The 19,664-nt window shown below is 41.7% G+C and overlaps 1 protein-coding gene across 1 annotated transcript in view; it reads left to right on the top strand.

The window, feature by feature from the left end:
* The window catches only part of LOC128699200 (alpha-tocopherol transfer protein-like), a 125,150-nt gene that overhangs the window by 74,858 nt on the left and 30,628 nt on the right, over positions 1-19,664 (top strand). The window contains exons 3-5 of the mRNA XM_053791784.2: positions 1,055-1,335; positions 4,602-4,707; positions 8,713-8,863. Of these exons, the coding sequence (XP_053647759.1) occupies positions 1,055-1,335; positions 4,602-4,707; positions 8,713-8,863 (538 nt within the window). The remainder of the gene's footprint in view (positions 1-1,054; positions 1,336-4,601; positions 4,708-8,712; positions 8,864-19,664) is intronic.

Raw genomic sequence — 19,664 nt, 5'->3', positions numbered from 1 at the left:
ACTTTGGCTGTTTCCCACCAAGGCAGGGTGACCCAAAAAGAAAGAAAAAGAAAAAAACTCATCATTCAACACTCGCTATTACTCGTACATAATCACTGTCATTAAGTATAGCTTTCAAGGCAGGGGAAATTGCTGACCTAGAAAACGTACAGAGAACCTTCATGGCAAGCATAACTGAGACAAAACGCCTCGATTACTGGGAGCGCTTGAAGTTCCTGAACCTGTACTCCCTGGAATGCAGGCGGAAGAGATGCATGATTATATACACCTGGAAAATCCTGGAGGGGCTAGTACCAAACTTGCACACGAAAATCACTCCCTACGAAAGCAAAAGACTCGGCAGATGATGCAACATCCCCCCAATGAAAAGCAGGGGTGTCACTAGCACGTTAAGAGACAACACAATAAGTGTCAGGGGCCCAAGACTGTTCAACTGCCTCCCAGCATACATAAGGGGGATTACCAATAGACCACTGGCTGTCTTCAAGGTGGCACTGGACAAGCACCTATAGTCGGTACCTGACTAGCTGGGCTGTGGTTCATACGTTGGATTGCGTTCAGCCAGCAGTAACAGCCTGGTTGATCAGGCCCTGATCTACCATGAGGACTAGTCATAGACTGGGCCGCAGGGGCGTTGACCCCCGGAACTCTCTCCAGATATCAAAAAAAATTTTTTACCTGGTTTACCCAGACTTGTGTTAACTTTGAACACCCTACTTAATATGGAGAATTTACTACACTCGGTAAGCTCAAATATTGTGCCTACTTTGCATGAGAAAGAACTTGCACAATAAATAAATTTTCTGTGGTATGGATAGTACAGGTATTGTTTTATATTAAAAAATATTGTCCATGTTTGGGCTCTGGAATTAACCAATTTTACAACCCCTTTCCCTCTAGTGTATCTACATGTATAGTAATGTTGACTGAATAACAGTCCATAATGTGTTTGAAGTTCATAATGTATTAATGTGTTCTGTAAGGGTGAGTCCCTTATCAGTTTATTTGTGTATGTTCTTTAAGGTAAAATAAGGTATAAAAACTTTTATTACAGTGTTCTACAAATGAGGAATTGAAATCAGTCTCTAATAAACCTGAAGTAAGCAAAACAAAAGAATTAGCTAAAGAACTGGAAGCAACACAAGAGACTAGCACAGTGGACGAGTCTAAAATATCTGAAGAGATGGATGTTGCCATTGAGGCAGCATTGAGGATAGACAGAAGGGTTGTGCCTGAGGGTGGAGATGGCACACTCCCACAAGCACTGGCAGCTGAAGCAGAGTGGGATCTTCATGAAAAACCAGAGTGGGTTGACCGTGATGTTCAAGCACTAAGGTGAGTATTAAAACTGAAGGTTTGGCTTTTTTTTACATTTTGTAGACATGTAAAAATGTTTAGTGGGTGCTAGGGATTAAATATACGTACAGTGGACCCCCAATTTTCGTCCTTAATCTGTTCATAGGATGACCCCTACCCCTCTGTCCCTCCACTACAGATTTATACACCCCCCCCCCCACGTCATCTTTGTTTATTCCATCCTCTCTAAATGACTAAAGCACCTCAATAACCCCTCCTCAGTCCTCTGAATAATACTCATAGTAACTCCACACCCACTCCTAATTTCCACACTATGAATTCTCTGCATCATATTTACACCACACGATATCTCCACTGGAGATACAGTGGAACCCCGGTATTCGATAAATCCGGTACTCGATGCATTTTAACGCAAAAATTTTGCCTCGGTATCCGATTGAAAACCCGGTATTCGATGCGATTCGTACGAGACGTGTCCACGTGTGGCCTGAACTGCCCTGTGTGTGCCAGTGTTTACAAGCCAGCCAGTGTGCACGCATCAAAGGATACATTGGGTACATTCCATATTATCACTGTTTTTGGTGCTTGTTTCTGCAAAATAAGTCACTATGGGCCCCAAGAAAGCTTCTAGTGCCAACCCTGTGGTAAAAAGGGTGAGAATTAGTATGGAAATTAAGAAAGATTTTGAAGGGTTTGGGGCTAACCCTGAGAAGCCTGTGCCAGTTGTGGAATCCATTGTGCCTACTTCAAAAATTAAGGAAATGTGTGCACAGTGGATGAAAATCACCCTAACATGGCTATTGCAAGCCGTGCTGGTGACTATTACAATAACCATGTTGTGGCCCATTTTAGACAAATCGTAAAGGAACGGGAGGTACAGAGCTCTATGGACAGATTTGTTGTGCGACAGAGGTCCAGTGACTCGAGCTGGTCCTACTGGCATTAAAAGAAGGGAAGTAACCCCGGAAAAGGACTTGCTACCTCAAGTCCTAATGGAAGGGGATTCCTCTTCTAAACACTAACACCATTCACACTCTCCCCTCCTCCCATCCCATCAATCATCACCAGATCTTCAATAAAGGTAAGTGTCATGTAACTGTGCATGTCTTCTTCAGTTTGTGTGTATTAAAATTAATATTTCATGTGGTAAAAATTTTTTTTTCATACTTTTGGGTGTCTGCACGGATTAATTTGATTTCCATTATTTCTTATGGGGAAAATTGATTCGCTTTTCGATATTTTCGGTATTCGATGAGCTCTCAGGAACGGATTAATATCGAATACCGGGGGTCCACTGTATGTACATATTTGTTTTTTTTCTTTTAACACACTGGCCGTATCCCACTGAGGCGGGGTGGCCCAAAAGGAAAAACGAAAGTTTCTCCTTTTACATTTAATAATATACTAGCCCCTTGCTCCTGGCATTTTAGTCGCCTCTTGCAACACGCATGGCTTACGGAGGAAGAATTCTGTTCCACTTCCCCATGGAGGTAAGAGGAAATAAACAAGAACTAGTAAGAAAATAGAAGAAAACCCAGCGGGGTGTATATATATATGCTTGTACATGCATGTGTAGTGTGACCTTAGTGTAAGTAGAAGTAGCAAGACGTACCTGAAACCTTGCGTGTTTGTGAGAGAAAAATGGACACCAGCAATCCTACCATCATGTAAAACAATTACAGGCTTTCGTTTTACACTCGCTTGGCAGGACGGTAGTACCTCCCTGGGCGGTTGCTGTCTACCAACCTACTACCTAGGATGTATTTGTATTTTTATTTAATTTTACGAACATCAACTGTACAGTGGACCCCTGGTATTCGATATTAATCCGTTCCGGAGAGCTCATCGAATACCGAAAATATCGAAAAGCGAATCAATTTTCCCCATAAGAAATAATGGAAATCAAATTAATCCGTGCAAGACACCCAAAAGTATGAAAAAGAAATTTACCACATGAAATATTAATTTTAATACACACAAACTGAAGAAGACATGCACAGTTACATGACACTTACCTTTATTGAAGATTTGGTGATGATTGATGGGATGGGAGGAGGAGGAGGAGGAGGGGAGTGTGTGGATGGTATTAGTGTTTAGAAGGGGAATCCCCTTCCATTAGGACTTGAGGTAGCAAGTCCTTTTCCGGGGTTACTTCCCCCCTTCTTTTAATGCCACTAGGACTAGCTTGAGTCACTGGACCTCTGTCGCACAACAAATCTGTCCATAGAGCTCTGTACCTCCCGTTCCTTTACGATTTGTCTAAAATGGGCCACAACATGGTCATTGTAATAGTCACCAGCACGGCTTGCAATAGCCATGTTAGGGTGATTTTCATCCATAAAGTTTTGCATTTCAACCCACTGTGCACACATTTCCTTAATTTTTGAAGTAGGCACAATGGATTTCACAACTGGCCACCGGGCCATCTAGGTGATTTGAGGTTAGTATATATCACTATACATGTACTTCAATTTTTCATACATTTTTTTCCTCTGTTATAGTTTATTTATAGTTTTAATTTCATGAATATCAACTTTACTTTTCACTACCCACTTTTCTACAAAACTTTACATCTGCTACACTTGACAGATCTCTTAGGCTAGCTGGTAGAAAAAGTTTAGTAAAAAATATGTAAAAAGAAAAAAGAAAAAAAAAATTGCATGTTGAATGTACTGGTGACTGCTGGAAGTTCTTATTCAACCTACACGTACGTGGTTTGATGTTTAACCTATCACTTCCCTTCCCTTTTTCGTATTTCCATAAACCATACGAGTAAACTACATTGTTTAAATATTTCAGATGAAAACTCATGCTCAGTTATAAACTAAAAATTTAGTATTTTTTGTTTTATTTTAATCCTTTTCAATGTTTAGTGCATATTAGCATTTTTTTTATCAATATTGTAATGTAATCGTCTGTTTGGAATGCATTTCACTATAATATAACTGTTTTAAACAGTTATAGTGAACATTTTCAGCACCTATTTACCACTCTATGCAAGATATTCCCGTATTGTTGTGTTGACCCCCGGAACTCTCTCCAGGTAAACTCCAGGTATATGTAATTAGTGTTTTATAGTTCTAAGAACTTAAATTCATTTTAATGTTAACATGATTGTCTTACCAGAGTCAAAAGATACTTAAAATGTTACAGAAAAGGCTGTTTGCATTTAACAGAATAATTTAAGTATCTAATAGTAGCTGTTACAAGGAACTTGCATAGTAGAAATTGTGATGTGCACATGAGAAATTTAAAATGACTTAAAAATTCTCATTTACCAACAGGGAGATGGTCGAAGCAGAGCCAACGTTACACTCGCGTTTGGACAAAGCCTTCCTCCTTGCATTCCTGAGAGCCCGTAAATTTGATTATGATAAGGCAATGGCTATGGTAAGCTAATGTACATTCTTTTTAGATGCCCTAATTTTTTTTCCCCATTTCATTACCATTACCCTCTTCCCATAAATTTTACTGGTAAAATTGGCTATTCTAGTTTACCGTCCCTTCATATTACATTGCTGTTATAGTAATTAGGAGTTTTGTTTCTTGATCATTGCATTTGAGTCTTTTGAAAACTAGCTGAAGATATTTAAGTTTAAATGTGTGGAGGACAGGTGTTTAGAGGAAGGATTGCTTTATGAATGAAGAGCTGGATGTTCTAGCAGTAAGTGAAATAAAGGCAAAGAAAAGAATAAAGGTTTTATTTCATTGTAAAGGTTACAATGTGTAATTAGAATTTTGGTTTAAGTACAAAGAAAGCCACTATCATGCCGGGGCATTTTGGGCAGACTAATCCTAGTACATAAAAACTACTTAAATCTAGGCAAGATAAGAGTGGGTAACTTTTTAATAAATCTTTATTTAATCTTAAAACTAATGTGAGTAAAAATGTTGGGTAAAAATGTGGGTAAAAATATTGTGGAGGGAGTAGTAGGTAAATTTGGGATGCCAGGGATAAATGAAGATGGGGAGACTTTAATTGAGCTATGTGTAGAAAGAGGTTTGGTAATAAGTAATACATATTTTATGAAGAAGAGGATAAATAAATAAACAAGGTATGATATAGCATGCAATGAAAGTAGTTTGTTAGATTATATATTACTGGATAAAAGGTTGATGGGTAGGCTCCAGGATGTACACGTTTATAGGGGGATGGGGGCAACTGATATATCGGATCATTATTTAGTTGTAGCTACAGTTAGAGTAAGAGGTATATGGGAAAAGAGGGAAAATGGCAACAAGAAGCAAGAGGTAGGTGAAAGTGTATAAACTAAGGGAGGAGGAAGTTTGGGTGAGATATAAGCAACTATTGGCAGAAAAGGTGGGCTGGTGCAAGTATAAGTAGTGGGAGGGTTGAAGAGGGTTGGAATAGTTTTAAAAATGTAGTATTAGAATGTGGGGCAGAAGTTTGTGGTTATAGGAGGGTGAGTGCAGGAGGAAAGAGGAGTGATTGGTGGAATGATGAAGTAAAGGGTGTGATAAAAGAGGAAAAGCTAGCTTATGAGAGGTTTTTACAAAGCAGAAGTGTTATAAGAAGAGTAGAGTATAAGGAGAGTAGAAGAAAGGCGAAGAGAGTGGTGAGAGTGTGCAAAAGGAGAGCAGATGATAGTGGGGGAGTCACTGTCAAGAAAATTTAATGAAAATAAGAAAAAAATTTGGAGAGTGTTAAACAAGTTAAGAAAGCCTAGAGAAAGAATGGATTTGTCAGTTAAAAACAGAGTAGGGGAGTTAGTAGATGGGGAGATGGAGGTTTTGGGTAGATGGCGAGAATATTTTGAGGAACTTTTGATTGTCGACGAAGAAAGGGAAGTGGTAATTTCATGCACTGGCCAGGGAGGTATGCCATCTTTTAGGAGTGAAGAACAGGATGAGTGTGGGGGAGGTGCGTGAGGCATTACATAGAATGAAAGGGGGTAAAGCAGCTGGAACTGATGGGATCATGACAGAAATGTTAAAAGCAGGGGAGGATAGTGTTGGAGTGGTTGGTATTTTTGTTTAATAAATATATGAAAGAGGGGAAGGTACCTAGGGATTGGCAGAGAGCATGTATAGTCCCTTTATGTAAAGGAAAGGGGGGGACAAAAAAGATTGTAAAAATTATAGAGGAATAAGTTTACTGAGTATACCAGGAAAAGTGTATGGTAGGGTTATAATTGAAAGAATTAGAAGCTAGACAGAATGTAGGATTGCGGATGAGCAAGGAGGTTTCAGAGTGGGTAGGGGATGTGTAGATCAAGTGTTTACATTGAAGCATATATGTGAACAGTATTTAGATAAAGGTAGGGAAGTTTTTATTGCATTTATGGATTTAGTAAAGGCATATGATAGTGGATAGGGGAGCAATGTGGCAGATGTTGCAAGTATATGGAATAGGTGGTAAGTTACTAAATGCTATAAAGAGTTTTTATGAGGATAGTGAGGCTCAGGTTTGGGTGTGTAGAAGAGATGGAGACTACTTCCCAGTAAAAGTAGGTCTTAGACAGGGATGTATAATGTCACCATGGTTTAATATATTTATAGATGGGGTTGTAAAAGAAGTAAATGCTAGGGTGTTCAAGAGAGGGGTGGGATTAAATTATGGGGAATGAAATATAAAATGGGAATTGACACAGTTGCTTTTTGCTTATGATACTGTGCTCATGGGAGATTCTAAAGAAAAAATTGCAAAGGTTAGTGGACAAGTTTGGGAGTGTGTGTAAAGGTAGAAAGTTGAAAGTGAACATAGAAAATAGTAAGGTGATGAGGGTATCAAATGATTTAGATAAAAAAAAATTGGATATCAAATTGGGGAGGAGTAGTATGGAAGAAGTGAATGTTTTCAGATACTTGGGAGTTGACGTGTCGGCGGATGGATTTATGAAGGATAAGGTTAATCATAGAATTGATGAGGGGAAAAAAGGTGAGTGGTGCGTTGAGGTATATATGGAGACAAAAAAACGTTACCTATGGAGGCAAAGAAGGGAATGTATGAAAGTATAGTAGTACCAACACGCTTATATGGGTGTGAAGCTTGGGTTGTGAATGCAGCAGCGAGGAGGCGGTTGGAGGCAGTGGAGATGTCCTGTCTAAGGGCAATGTGTGGTGTAAATATTATGCAGAAAATTCGGTAGTGTGGAAATTAGGAGGTGTGGAGTTAATAAAAGTATTAGTCAGAGGGCTGAAGAGGGGTTGTTGAGGTGGTTTGGTCATTTAGAGAGAATGGATCAAAGTAGAATGACATGGAGAGCGTATAAATCTGTAGGGGAAGGAAGGCGGGGTAGGGGTCGTCCTTGAAAAGGTTGGAAGGAAGGGGTAAGGGAGGTTTTGTGGGTGAGGGGCTTGGACTTCCAGCAGGCGTGCATGAGCGTGTTCAATAGGAGTGAATGGAGACGAATGGTGAGCAGGGTAATATTTAGTGAAGGGATTCAGGGAAACCGGTTATTTTTATATAACCGAACTTGAGTCCTGGAAATGGGAAGTACAGCGCCTGCACTCTAAAGGAGAGGTTTGGGATATTAGCAGTTTGTAGGAATATGTTGTGTATCTTTATATGTATATGCTTCTAAACTGTTGTGTTTCTGAGCACCTCTGGAAAAACTGATTGTGTGAGTGAGGTGAAAGTGTTGAATGATGAAAGTATTTTCTTTTTGGAGATTTTCTTTTTTTTGGGGGGGTCACCCTGCCTCAGTGGGAGATGGCCAACTTGTTAAAAAAAAAATATTAATTATTATTTATTATTATTATTATTATTATGACCATGCATGTTAAGTGATCTATAAAATTTATTAAATGATCAATAGTCCAATTATTTGAAAAGCCCATAGTATGCACCTCATCTTGGGGAAACTTGTTCACACAAATGAGTTGCTTAAATTAGTTTATTACATTTACCTGTTTTTTGAGGTTGCAGATCAAACAAAATATAACTATTTCTTGGTGTAGTATACAAAGTGGAGTTTACATGTAATATATTGTTGGTTGCAAAGAGAGAGACTAGCATGCATGTGCATTTTGGGCAGACTAATCCAAATGCTAACAGACTACATAGGATTAGACATAGGTTGTTGAGTGGTAAAATTTTAATTATGCATTATTGTAAAAAGACGTAGGAAAAATATTACAATTGATACAATTTACAATAGAGGGGTAGCAGAATATTAAAATTAGCGCAATTTGCAATACATAGTATAATTTTAAGCATATTAATACATACTGCCTGCCCTTTTCTTCAAAGCTAAAATGATCTTTTGATCTGTTGATTGTACTCTAAAGGTGTAAATCATTTTAGGTGTTTTATAATGAATATTTTAGGATCTTGCTGTCTCACAGGTTGCTCTGGAAAAATTTTTCACATTAATCCTTTCATTGAATGTAGGGATAGATTTAAAGTTTGTATAAATTTGTAAATATTTACAGATACGCAGTTATTATAGAGCAAGGCAGGAAAATGCAGATATGTACGTAGAACTGTACCCTTCTGCACTTGATCATGTATGGCCTCTTCAGATGCAGACTGTCCTTCCAACACCAGATTGCTTAGGCAGGACTGTCCTAATCTTTAGAACAGGTGAGGTGCTAGTGACTGAATACTTAAGTGCAAAGTAATACTGCATTAATTTTTAAATTCCTTATCTCAATATCATTCACTGTTAAACTAGCATATATTCTCTGAGTTAAGTATAAAACTGTTAGGAAAGGCAATAATTATCAAGTACAGTGGTCCCTCGTTGTTCGTAATTAATCCGTTCCTGGGCCGTTACTATAAACGAAATTTACGAAATGTCCATTCCTGACACCCAGAAGTATTAAAACAAAAAATTTTTTAACATGAAATATGCATGTAGTACATAAACAATACAATGGGAAATGATGAATGAAACATTAACAGCATAACACTTACCTTTATTGGAGATTCTTCTTAGTGTATGGGAGACTGGAGGAGGAGAGAGAGTGGTTTGTTTATAGTTTGGAAGGGGAATCCCCTTCCATCAACACCTCGGGTACCATTTGCTTTTCTGGGGTTGCTTCTCTTCTCTGTTTCTTAATGCCACTAGGACCACCTTGAGTCACTGGAGTCCTGTCTCACAAAATAACTGTGGAGAGAGCTCTGTTTCTGGCATCTCTTTAACACTTCCCTAAAATGGCCCAAGACTTTGTCACTGTACATGTTGCCAACCTGGCTTGCAACAACCTTGTTAGGGTGATGTTTCTCCATAAAGCTTTCCATCTTACCCCGCATAGTAAAAATCTCTTTAATTTCTGAAGAAGGCACCTTCTTCCATCTCTTCCTCCTCCTCTGCAGAAAGATTCTGAGCTGCGATGTGTTGCTCTTCCTGCTGAAGCTCTTGCAGCTCCTCAGTGGTGAGCTCTTCATTGTGGTCTTCTACCAATTCTTCCACATCCTCCAAACTCACATCCAACCCCATGGAACTCCCCAGTGCCACAATTGATTTTACAACAGACATAGGCTCATTAGGGTCAGTCCCAAACTCTTCAAAATCCCTCTTGTCAACACAATCTGGCCACAATTTTCTCCAGGCAGAGTTCAAAGTCCTGGTAGTCACTCCCTCCCAAGCCATACCTATAAGGGTTATGCAGTGGAGGATGCTGAAGTGTTCTCTCCAAAATTCCCTTAGGGTCAAGTGAGTGTCTGTGGTCACAGTCAAGCACCTGTGAAACATTGCTTTTGTGTAGTTGTTTTTAAAGTTTGCAATAACCTGCTGGTCCTTGGGTTGGAGGAGAGGAGTGGTATTCGGGGGCAAGAACTTTACTGTGATGAACCCAAACTCCTCGAAAATTAGGTCATCCAAGTTTGGAGGATGAACAGGTGCATTGTCCATTACTAGCAGGCACTTGAGATCCAATTTCTTTTCCAGGAGATACTCCTTCACACTAGGGCCAAACACTTCATTGAACCACTCTACGAAAATTTCCCTCGTGACCCATGCCTTACTATTAGATTTCCAAAACACACACAATTTACTCTTCATAACATTGTTTTTCCTGAACACACTGGGATTTTCAGAATGGTACACTAGTAATGGCTTCACTTTGAAATCCCCACTAGCATTAGCACAGAACATTAGTGTCAGCCTGTCTTTCATAGGCTTGTGTCCTGGCATTGCCTTTTCTTCTTGTGTAATGAAGATCCTCTTTGGCATTTTCTTCCAAAAGAGGCCTGTTTCATCACAATTGAACACTTGTTCAGGTTTGTCCTTCAGCCTCTATGTACTCCAGGAATTCATGCACATATTTTTCAGCCGCCTTGTGGTCCGAACTGGCAGCCTCACCATGGCTTACCACACTGTGTATGCCAGTACGGTTCTTAACTCTCAAACCAGCCTTTGCTGGCCTTAAATTCACTCACTTCACCACTATTTGCAGGCAATTTCTTTACCAAATCTTCATGCAACTGCCTAGCCTTTTCACAAATAAACGAAGTCATAAGAGTATCTCCTGCTAATTGTTTCTCATTTATCCACACCAATAATAACTTCTCAACCTCTTCCAGTACTGGTGATCTCACTTTTGTCAGCATAGTTACTCCCTTTGCAACAACAGCATCCTTTATTTCATTTTTCTTGGCCACTATGGAACATAAGGTTGTGTAGGGTTTCTTATACATCCTGGACAGTTCGGCCACACTTGTACCACTTTCATATTGTTCAATGATGGTTTTCTTAAATTCAATCGTATTTCTCACCTTCTTTACCACAGGCTTGGCACTAGGAGCTTTCTTTGGAGCCATGGTAGCTTATTTAGTACTTGCAAGCACTAAAATAAATGGAATATTATGAAATATTTTGCTGGAGCACGTGAGGGGACCTTCGCTCACTGGTAAACAATGCCAGACTGGCTGCCGCCCTGGATCACGCTGTGGGTACGCGTCCTGGACAAACTACGACTCGCGAGTCAACCTATGAAAAGTGAGTCCATGTTTATACAAAAATACCTCTATGATTGGCAAATTTTACGATTGCAGGGAACTACGAAAAGCGGGGGACCACTGTACTGTGCTATAATTTTTTTTTTATCAGTGAACATATTTTGACTATTACCTGGAGTTTACCTGGAGAGAGTTCCGGGGGTCAACACCCCCGCGGCCTGGTCTGTGACCAGGCCTCCTGGTGGATCAGAGCCTGATCAACCAGGCTGTTACTGCTGGCTGCATGCAAACCAACGTACGAGCCACAGCCCGGCTGGTCAGGTACCGACTTTAGGTGTTTGTCCAGTGCCAGCTTGAAGACTGCCAGGGGTCTATTGGTAATCCCCCTTATGTATGCTGGGAGGCAGTTGAACAGTCTCAGGCCCCTGACACTTATTGTATGGTCTCTTAACGTGCTAGTGACACCCCTGCTTTTCATTGGGGGGATGTTGCATCGTCTGCCAAGTATTTTGCTTTCGTAGTGAGTGATTTTCGTGTGCAAGTTCGGTACTAGTCCCTCTAGGATTTTCCAGGTGTATATAATCATGTATCTCTCCCGCCTGCATTCCAGGGAATACAGGTTCAGGAACCTCAAGCGCTCCCAGTAATTGGCGTTTTATCTCCGTTATGCGCGCCGTGAAGGTTCTCTGTACATTTTCTAGGTCAGCAATTTCACCTGCCTTGAAAGGTGCTGTTAGTGTGCAGCAATATTCCAGCCTAGATAGAACAAGTGACCTGAAGAGTGTCATCATGGGCTTGGCATCCCTAGTTTTGAAGGTTCTCATTATCCTTCCTGTTATTTTTCTAGCAGCTGCGATTGATACAATGTTATGGTCCTTGAAAGCGAGATCCTCCGACATGATCACTCCCAGGTCTTTGACGTTGGCGTTTCGCTCTATTTTGTGGCCAGAATTTGTTTTATACTCTGAAGATTTAATTTCTTCGTGTTTACTATATCTGAGTAATTGAAATTTCTCATCGTTGAACTTCATATTGTTTTCTGCAGCCCACTGAAAGATTTGGTTGATGTCTGCCTGGAGCCTTGCAGTGTCTGCAGTGGAAGACACTGTCATGCAGATTCGGGTGTCATCTGCAAAGGAAGACACGGTGCTGTGGCTGACATCCTTGTCTGTCAGATATGAGGATGAGGAACAAGATGGGAGCGAGTACTGTGCCTTGTGGAACAGCTTTTCACCGTGCCTGCCTCGGACTTTACTCTGTTGACTACTACTTTGTGTTCTGTTTTTATTATTATTATTATCACACTGGCCGATTCCCACCAAGGCAGGGTGGCCCGAAAAAGAAAAACTTTCACCATCATTCACTCCATCACTATCTTGCCAGAAGGGTGCTTTACACTACAGTTTTTAAACTGCAACATTAACACCCCTCCTTCAGAGTGCAGGCACTGTACTTCCCATCTCCAGGACTCAAGTCCGGCCTGCCGGTTTCCCTGAACCCCTTCATAAATGTTACTTTGCTCACACTCCAACAGCACGTCAAGTATTAAAAACCATTTGTCTCCATTCACTCCTATCAAACACGCTCACGCATGCCTGCTGGAAGTCCAAGCCCCTCACACACAAAACCTCCTTTACCCCCTCCCTCCAACCTTTCCTAGGCCGACCCCTACCCCGTCTTCCTTCCACTACAGACTGATACACTCTTGAAGTCATTCTGTTTCGCTCCATTCTCTCTACATGTCCGAACCACCTCAACAACCCTTCCTCAGCCCTCTGGACAACAGTTTTGGTAATCCCGCACCTCCTCCTAACTTCCAAACTACGAATTCTCTGCGTTATATTCACACCACACATTGCCCTCAGACATGACATCTCCACTGCCTCCAGCCTTCTCCTCGCTGCAACATTCATCACCCATGCTTCACACCCATATATGTACTCTCATACATTCCCCTCTTTGCCTCCAAGGACAAAGTTCTTTGTCTCCACAGACTCCTAAGTGCACCACTCACCCTTTTCCCCTCATCAATTCTATGATTCACCTCATCTTTCGTAGACCCATCCGCTGACACGTCCACTCCCAAATATCTGAATACATTCGCCTCCTCCATACTCTCTCCCTCCAATCTGATATCCAGTCTTTCGTCACCTAATCTTTTTGTTATCCTCATAACCTTACTCTTTCCTGTATTCGCTTTCAATTTTCTTCTTTTGCATACCCTACCAAATTCATCCACCAATCTCTGCAACTTCTCTTCGGAATCTCCCAAGAGCACAGTGTCATCAGCAAAGAGCAACTGTGACAACTCCCATTTTGTGTGATTGTTTATCTTTTAACTCCACGCCTCTTGCCAAGACCCTCGCATTTACTTCTCTTACAACCCCATCTATAAATATATTAAACAGCCACAGTGTCATCACACATCCTTGTCTAAGGCCTACTTTTACTGGGAAATAATTTCCCTCTTTCCTACATACTCTAACTTGAGCCTCACTATCCTTGTAAAAACTCTTCACTGCTTTCAGTAACCTACCTCCTACACCATACACCTGCCACATTGCCCCCCTATCCACCCTGTCATATGCCTTTTCCAAATCCATAAATGCCACAAAGACCTCTTTAGCCTTATCTAAATACTGTTCACTTATATGTTTCACTGTAAACACCTGGTCCACACACCCCCTACCTTTCCTAAAGCTTCCTTGTTCATCTGCTATCCTATTCTCCGTCTTACTCTTAATTCTTTCAATAATAACTCTACCATACACTTTACCAGGTATACTCAACAGACTTATTCCCCTATAATTTTTGCACTCTCTGTTATCCCCTTTGCCTTTATACAAAGGAACTATGCATGCTCTCTGCCAATCCCTAGGTACCTTACCCTCTTCCATACATTTATTAAATAATTGCACCAACCACTCCAAAACTATATCCCCACCTGCTTTTAACATTTCTATCTTTATCCCATCAATCCCAGCTGCCTTACCCCCTTTCATTTTACCTACTGCCTCACGAACTTCCCCCACACTCACAACTGGCTCTTCCTCACTCCTACAAGATGTTATTCCTCCTTGCCCTATACACGAAATCACAGCTTCCCTATCTTCATCAACATTTAACAATTCCTCAAAATATTCCCTCCATCTTCCCAATACCTCTAACTCTCCATTTAATAACTCTCCTCTCCTATTTTTAACTGACAAATCCATTTGTTCTCTAGGCTTTCTTAACTTCTTAATCTCACTTCAAAACTTTTTCTTATTTTCAACAAAATTTGTTGATAACATCTCACCCACTCTCTCATTTGCTCTCTTTTTACATTGCTTCACCACTCTCTTAACCTCTTTTTCTCCATATACTCTTCCCTCCTTGCATCACTTCTACTTTGTAAAAACTTCTCATATGCTAACTTTTTCTCCCTTACTACTCTCTTTACATCATCATTCCATCAATCGCTCCTCTTCCCTCCCGCACCCACTTTTCTGTAACCACAAACTTCTGCTGAACACTCCAACACTACATTTTTAAACCTACCCCATACCTCTTCGACCCCATTGCCTGTGCTCTCATTAGCCCATCTATCCTCCAATAGCTATTTATATCTTACCCTAATTGCCTCCTCTTTTAGTTTATAAACCTTCACCTCTCTTCCCTGATGCTTCTATTCTCCTTGTATCCCATCTACCTTTTACTCTGTGTAGCTACAACTAGAAAGTGATCTGATATATCTGTGGCCCCTCTATAAACATGTACATCCTGAAGTCTACTCAACAGTCTTTTATCTACCAATACATAAACAAACTACTGTCATTTTGCCCTACATCATATCTTGTATACTTATTTATCCTCTTTCTCTTAAAATATGTATTACCTATAACTAAACCCCTTTCTATACCAAGTTCAATCAAAGGGCTCCCATTATCATTTACACCTGGCACCCCAAACTTACCTACCACACCCTCTCTAAAAGTTTCTCCTACTTTAGCATTCAGGTCCCCTACCACAATTACTCTTTCACTTGGCTCAAAGGCTCCTATACATTCACTTAACATCTCCCAAAATTTCTCTCTCCTCTGCATTCCTCTCTTCTCCAGGTGCATACACGCTTATTTTGACCCACTTCTCGCATCCAACCTTTACTTTAATCCACATAATTCTTGAATTTACACATTCATATTCTCTTTTCTCCTTCCATAACTGATCATTCAACATTACTGCTACCCCTTCCTTTGCTCTAACTCTCTCAGATACTCCAGATTTAATCCCATTTATTTCCCCCCACCGAAACTCCCCTACCCCCTTCAGCTTTGTTTCGCTTAGGGCCAAGACATCCAACTTCTTTACATTCATAACATCAGCAATCATCTGTTTCTTGTCATCCACACTACATCCACGCACATTCAAGCATCTGTTTGTGAGGAAATTATAGATCCATCGACCAACTTTTCCTGTTATTCCTTTAGCACACGTCTTGTGCGCTATTACGCCATGGTCACACTTGCCGAAGGCTTTTGCAAAGTCTGTATATATTACATCTGCATTCTTTTTGTCTTCTAGTGCATCTAGGACCTTGTTGTAGTGATCCAATAGTTGACAGAGACAGGAGCGACCTGTTCTAAACCCATGTTGCCCTGGCTTGTGTAATTGATGAGTTTCTAGATGGGTGGCGATCTTGCTTCTTAGGACCCTTTCAAAGATTTTTATGATATGGGATGTTAGTGCTATCGGTCTGTAGTTCTTTGCTATTGCTTTACTGCCCCCTTTGTGGAGTGGGGCTATGTCTGTTGTTTTTAGTAACTGTGGGACAACCCCCGTGTCCATGCTCCCTCCATAGGATGGTAAAAGCTCGTGATAGGGGCTTCTTGCAGTTCTTGATGAACACGGAGTTCCATGAGTCTGGCCCTGGGGCAGAGTGCATGGGCATGTCATTTATCGCCTGTTCGAAGTCATTTGGTGTCAGGATAACATCAGATAGGCTTGTGTTAACCAAATTCTGTGGCTCTCATAAAAAATTCATTTTGATCTTCGACTCTGTCTGGTTAGCGGCTTGCTAAAAACTGAGTCATATTGGGACTTGAGTAGCTCACTCATTTCCTTGCTGTCATCTGTGTAGGACCCATCTTGTTTAAGTTGGGGCCCAATACTGGACGTTGTTCTCGACTTTGATTTGGCATAGGAAAAGAAATACTTTGGGTTTCTTTAGATTTCATTTGTGGCTTTTAGTTCTTCCCGCGATTCCTGACTCCTATAAGATTCCTTTAGCTTAAGTTCAATGCTTGCTGTTTCTCTGACCAGTGACTCGATACGCATTTCAGATATATTGGCCTCTTTTAGCCGCTCTGTTATTCATTTCCGTCGCCTGTAAAGGGAGCGCCTGTCTCTTTCTATTTTGCATCTACTCCTCCTTTTTCTTAGAGGAATAAGCCTTGTGCATACATCGAGTGCCACTGAGTTAATCTGTTCTAGGCATAAGTTGGGGTCTGTGTTGCTTAGTCTATCTTCCCAGCTTGTGAAGATGAGGTCTAGTGTATTCTCCAGTCTAGTAGGCTGTATTATTTGCTGGTTTAAAGTGAATTTTGTGCAGAGATTTGAAAGCTCGTGTGTGTGTGTGTGTGTGTGTGTGTGTGTGTGTGTGTGTGTGTGTGTGTGTGTGTGTGTGTACTCACCTAGTTCTCACCTAGTTCTCACCTAGTTGAGGTTGCGGGGGTCGAGTCCGAGCTCCTGGCCCCGCCTCTTCACTGATCGCTACTAGGTCACTCTCCCTGAGCTTTATCATACCTCTGCTTAAAGCTATGTATGGATCCTGCCTCCACTACATCGCTTCCCAAACTATTCCACTTACTGACTACTCTGTGGCTGAAGAAATACTTCCTAACATCCCTGTGATTCATCTGTGTCTTCAGCTTCCAACTGTGTCCCCTTGATAGTGTGTCCAATCTCTGGAACATCCTGTCTTTGTCCACCTTGTCAATTCCTCTCAGTATTTTGTATGTCGTTATCATGTCCCCCCTATCTCTCCTGTCCTCCAGTGTCGTCAGGTTGATTTCCCTTAACCTCTCCTCGTAGGACATACCTCTTAGCTCTGGGACTAGTCTTGTTGCAAACCTTTGCACTTTCTCTAGTTTCTTCACGTGCTTGGCTAGGTGTGGGTTCCAAACTGGTGCTGCATACTCCAATATGGGCCTAACATACACTGTGTACAGGGTCCTGAATGATTCCTTATTAAGATGTCGGAATGCTGTTCTGAGGTTTGCTAGGCGCCCATATGCTGCAGCAGTTATTTGGTTGATGTGCGCTTCAGGAGATGTGCCTGGTGTTATACTCACCCCAAGATCTTTTTCCTTGAGTGAGGTTTGTAGTCTCTGACCCCCTAGACTGTACTCCGTCTGCGGCCTTCTTTGCCCTTCCCCAATCTTCATGACTTTGCACTTGGTGGGATTGAACTCCAGGAGCCAATTGCTGGACCAGGTCTGCGGCCTGTCCAGATCCCTTTGTAGTTCTGCCTGGTCTTCGATCGAGTGAATTCTTCTCATCAACTTCACGTCATCTGCAAACAGGGACACCTCAGAGTCTATTCCTTCCGTCATGTCGTTCACAAATACCAGAAATAGCACTGGTCCTAGGACTGACCCCTGCGGGACCCCGCTGGTCACAGGTGCCCACTCTGACACCTCGCCACGTACCATGACTCGCTGCTGTCTTCCTGACAAGTATTCCCTGATCCATTGTAGTGCCTTCCCTGTTATCCCTGCTTGGTCCTCCAGTTTTTGCACCAATCTCTTGTGTGGAACTGTGTCAAACGCCTTCTTGCAGTCCAAGAAAATGCAATCCACCCACCCCTCTCTCTCTTGTCTTACTGCTGTCACCATGTCATAGAACTCCAGTAGGTTTGTGACACAGGATTTCCCGTCCCTGAAACCATGTTGGCTGCTGTTGATGAGATCATTCCTTTCTAGGGGTGTGTGTGTGTGTGTGTGTGTGTGTGTGTGTGTGTGTGTGTGTGTGTGTGTGTGTGTGTGTGTGTGTGTGTGTGTGTGTGTGTGTGTGTGTGTACTCATTTGTACTCACCTATTTGTGGTTGCAGGGGTCGAGTCTTAGCTCCTGGCCCTGCCTCTTCACCGGTTGCTACTGGGCCCTCTCTCTCCCCACTCCATGAGCTTTATCAAACCTCGTCTTAAAACTGTGTATGGTTCCTGCCTCCACTACGTCATTTTCTAGGCTATTCCACTGCCTTACAACTCTGACTGAAGAAATACTTCCTAATATCTCTGACTCATTTGTGTCTTCAACTTCCAATTGTGGCCTCTTGTTTCTGTGTCCCCTCCCTGGAACATCCTGTCTTTGTCCACCTTGTCTATTCCACGCAGTATTTTATATGTCATTATCATGTCTCCCCTGACCCTCCTGTCCTCCAGTGTCGTCAGGCCGATTTCCCTTAATCTTTCTTCATAGGACATTCCCCTTAGCTCTGGAACTAACCTTGTCGCAAACCTTTGTACTTTCTCTAGTTTCTTGACGTGCTTTATCAAGTGCGGGTTCCAAACAGGTGCTGCATACTCCAGTATGGGCCTGACATACACGGTGTACATTGTCTTGAATGATTCCTTACTAAGGTATCGGAATGCTGTTCTCAGGTTTGCCAGGCGCCCATATGCTGCAGCAGTTATCCGATTGATGTGTGCTTCCGGAGACATGCTCGGTGTTATACTCACCCCAAGATCTTTCTCCTTGAGAAAGGTTTGCAGTCTTTGGCCACCTAGCCTATACTCTGTCTGTGGTCTTCTGTGCCCTTCCCCTATCTTCATGACTTTGCATTTGGCAGGATTAAATTCGAGAAGCCATTTGCTGGACCAGGTGTTCAGTCTGTCCAGGTCTCTTTGAAGTCCTGCCTGGTCCTCATCAGATTTAATTCTCCTCATTAACTTCACATCTGCAAACAGGGACACTTCTGAGTCTAACCCTTCCATCATGTTGTTCACATATACCAAAAATAGCACTGGTCCTAGGACAGACCCCTGTGGGACCCCGCTCGTCACAGGTGCCCACTGTGATACATCATTACGTACCATGACTCGTTGTTGCCTCCCTGTCAGGTATTCTCTGATCCATTGCAGTGCCCTTCCTGTTATATGCGCCTGATGCTCTAGCTTCTGCACTAATCTCTTGTGAGGAACTGTGTCAAAGGCCTTCTTGCAGTCCAAGAAGATGCAATCAACCCACCCCTCTCTCTCTTGTCTTACTTCTGTTATTTTATCATAAAACTCCAGAAAGTTTGTGACACAGGATTTGCCTTCCATGAATCCGTGCTGGTTGGCATTTATACTCTTGTTCCGTTCCAGGTGCCCCACCACTCTCCTCCTAATAATCTTCTCCATAACTTTGCATACTATACACGTCAATGACACAGGTCTATAGTTTAGTGCCTCTTTTCTGTCTCCTTTTTTAAAAATGGGAACTACATTTGCCATCTTCCATA

This window comes from Cherax quadricarinatus, chromosome 54 (genome assembly GCF_038502225.1).
Source record: "Cherax quadricarinatus isolate ZL_2023a chromosome 54, ASM3850222v1, whole genome shotgun sequence".
Classification (NCBI taxonomy): domain Eukaryota; kingdom Metazoa; phylum Arthropoda; class Malacostraca; order Decapoda; family Parastacidae; genus Cherax; species Cherax quadricarinatus.
Note: the sequence above shows the minus strand (reverse complement) of the source record. Positions and strands in the feature narration are given on the sequence as shown.